At 47.3% G+C, this 2,126-nt stretch overlaps 1 protein-coding gene across 1 annotated transcript in view; it reads right to left on the reverse strand.

Moving 5' to 3' along the window:
- Positions 1 to 2,126, reverse strand: part of cpamd8 (C3 and PZP like alpha-2-macroglobulin domain containing 8) — a 38,907-nt gene that overhangs the window by 2,618 nt on the left and 34,163 nt on the right. The window contains exon 42 of the mRNA XM_031864058.1: positions 1,182 to 1,256. Within this exon, the coding sequence (XP_031719918.1) occupies positions 1,182 to 1,256 (75 nt within the window). The remainder of the gene's footprint in view (positions 1 to 1,181; positions 1,257 to 2,126) is intronic.

A 2,126-nucleotide genomic window follows, 5' to 3' on the forward strand; every position in this document is an offset into this window, starting at 1 on the left:
GTGTGTGTGTGTGTGTGTGTGTGGGCGTGGGCGTGGGCGTATTTGCCTGTGTGAGCATGCAATATGTGTGTGTGCATGTATAGATATATACATATGTGTGTGTGTGTGTGTGAGTGCATAACAGCATTCCTGTGGTGAGTGTGAAGCATTAGCTTTTGTACTACAGAGACCTTTGACTGAGAGCAGCTTTTTGAGCTGCAGGCTGGGAAACAAGTCAGCGCAGGCTGTGCCACATCTCACACACACACACACACACACACACACACACACACACACACACACACACACACACACACACACAACTCAAACATTCACATAGGAACACATGTAATCCACGCACACAGCATGCATGTGCAGTGTGCAGACTTCTGCAACTTGTCAATGACTTGCAGTGCCTTTTCATGTTTGTGTTGCCAAACGCAACACAGCTACATCCTCCCGGCCGCACGCAGCCAAACATCCTATCAGGAATTCTCTGGCTGCCTCTCGGGAAGTGGCAGCTGATCTAAGCTCATGGCAGAGCAACAATCAGGCCTGCAGTGTGAAACCTAGCCACCTATTTATCACACCGATTGTAGACATGATGTGGTGTCGGGGGAATGTGCTGCCACACACACCACCTACGTATCTGCTTTCCTCTACTTTCTTCTCATCGTGTCTCTCTCTACCCTGCTCTTTTTTTTTCTTCTCTTTCTTCTTTCCTCTTGTCTGCCGCTCCTCCCTCTTTACCCCCCCCCCCCCTTTCCCAGTTTAAACACCCCCCCCCCAAACCCTTTCATCTCTTTGTCTCACACTCTTTCTTCCTTCTGCCCTTGTGAACTCCCTTTCTCCACATCTCAAAAAAAAACAAAAACACACACGCAATCTACAGAAAACGTTTACGCATACAACATATGTCATGCCTGAAATCTCGACCCTCTACATCTACATACAGCTGACATAAGCCTAGATTGACTATTAATGGATGCGGAATCGCATTACATTCCTACAGCAATCAAAGTAGTATTCAGACAAGAGAAGAAGTAAAAGCTACTGTAGAACATATATATAGAGTCGTGCTGCCTCTGCTGCTGGGTTCAGCTCAGCAGGCAGATGAAGGGAAGGTTGGAGCAAGAGAGAGGTGGATGGAAGGTAATGCAAAGCTGTGTATACGTAGGGAGAGGTGTGGTAGATGAAGTTACCTGTGTGTACAGGCGCTGAGGGCTGCTCAGTTTCCTGGTTTGCTATTGGTTGCCTGTCCTCCACCCCGGTCTCCACTGGAAATACAAACACATACAAACACACACGTTAGATTATTCACATTTGCGCGGCCGCCACGGCACTTAAAAAAACACTAGTAATGAATTCAACAGAGTTTCAGTGTTGCATAATCTAAATGCTTCCCAGAAGCATTATCCACCCCACTAAGCAACACTTCTTGGCAAAACAATGATGATACACTCGGTCTCAACAGAAGCCTGTATCAAAATCTTTCCAAAAATAGCAGGGGCCAAACTATGGCCACAGGGACCGTGTGTGGAAACAAATTGTATCTTTCTCCTTTTCAAAACAGGGAAATGGTGACAGGAATCTCCCCCGCACAACCATACACAAACAAACAACGTCAGGGAGCTCTAAACAAAAATAAGATCCTTTTGATAATCTACAGCATGAACCACTTGGCACAAACTGAGGGCTTTTCCCAACAAAGTTTTGTCTATGCCTTTTTCCCAATCCGCTCCACAACATGAAGGCTCCTTTGTTGTTGGGCTGCGCGTCGGAAAGGAATGTGACAAGGATTTCAAAGGGCTGGACAAAAGCACTCTGTCATTTGGAGAGAGCCCTGTAATACAGCAGAGAGCGAAAGAGGGTGTTTGGGGGGGGGCACGGCGGGTAGCTCTCCTCAGAAAACTCATCCAGTAATCAGCTCAACACCTGAACAGCTGTTTCTACAGCTTAGATCACAGCACACACACACACACACACAGATGAGCACAGACACACTTGCACGTGCGAACCGACACATAGAGATGAGTGCACAATGGACATGTGGACAATTACACACACGACCACACACACACATACGCACGCACACGCACGCACACACACACACACACACACACACACACACACACACACACACACAC

The sequence above is a fragment of the Anarrhichthys ocellatus genome, unplaced genomic scaffold, assembly GCF_004355925.1.
Source record: "Anarrhichthys ocellatus isolate YVR2014 unplaced genomic scaffold, GSC_Weel_1.0 scaffold30, whole genome shotgun sequence".
NCBI classification, from domain to species: domain Eukaryota; kingdom Metazoa; phylum Chordata; class Actinopteri; order Perciformes; family Anarhichadidae; genus Anarrhichthys; species Anarrhichthys ocellatus.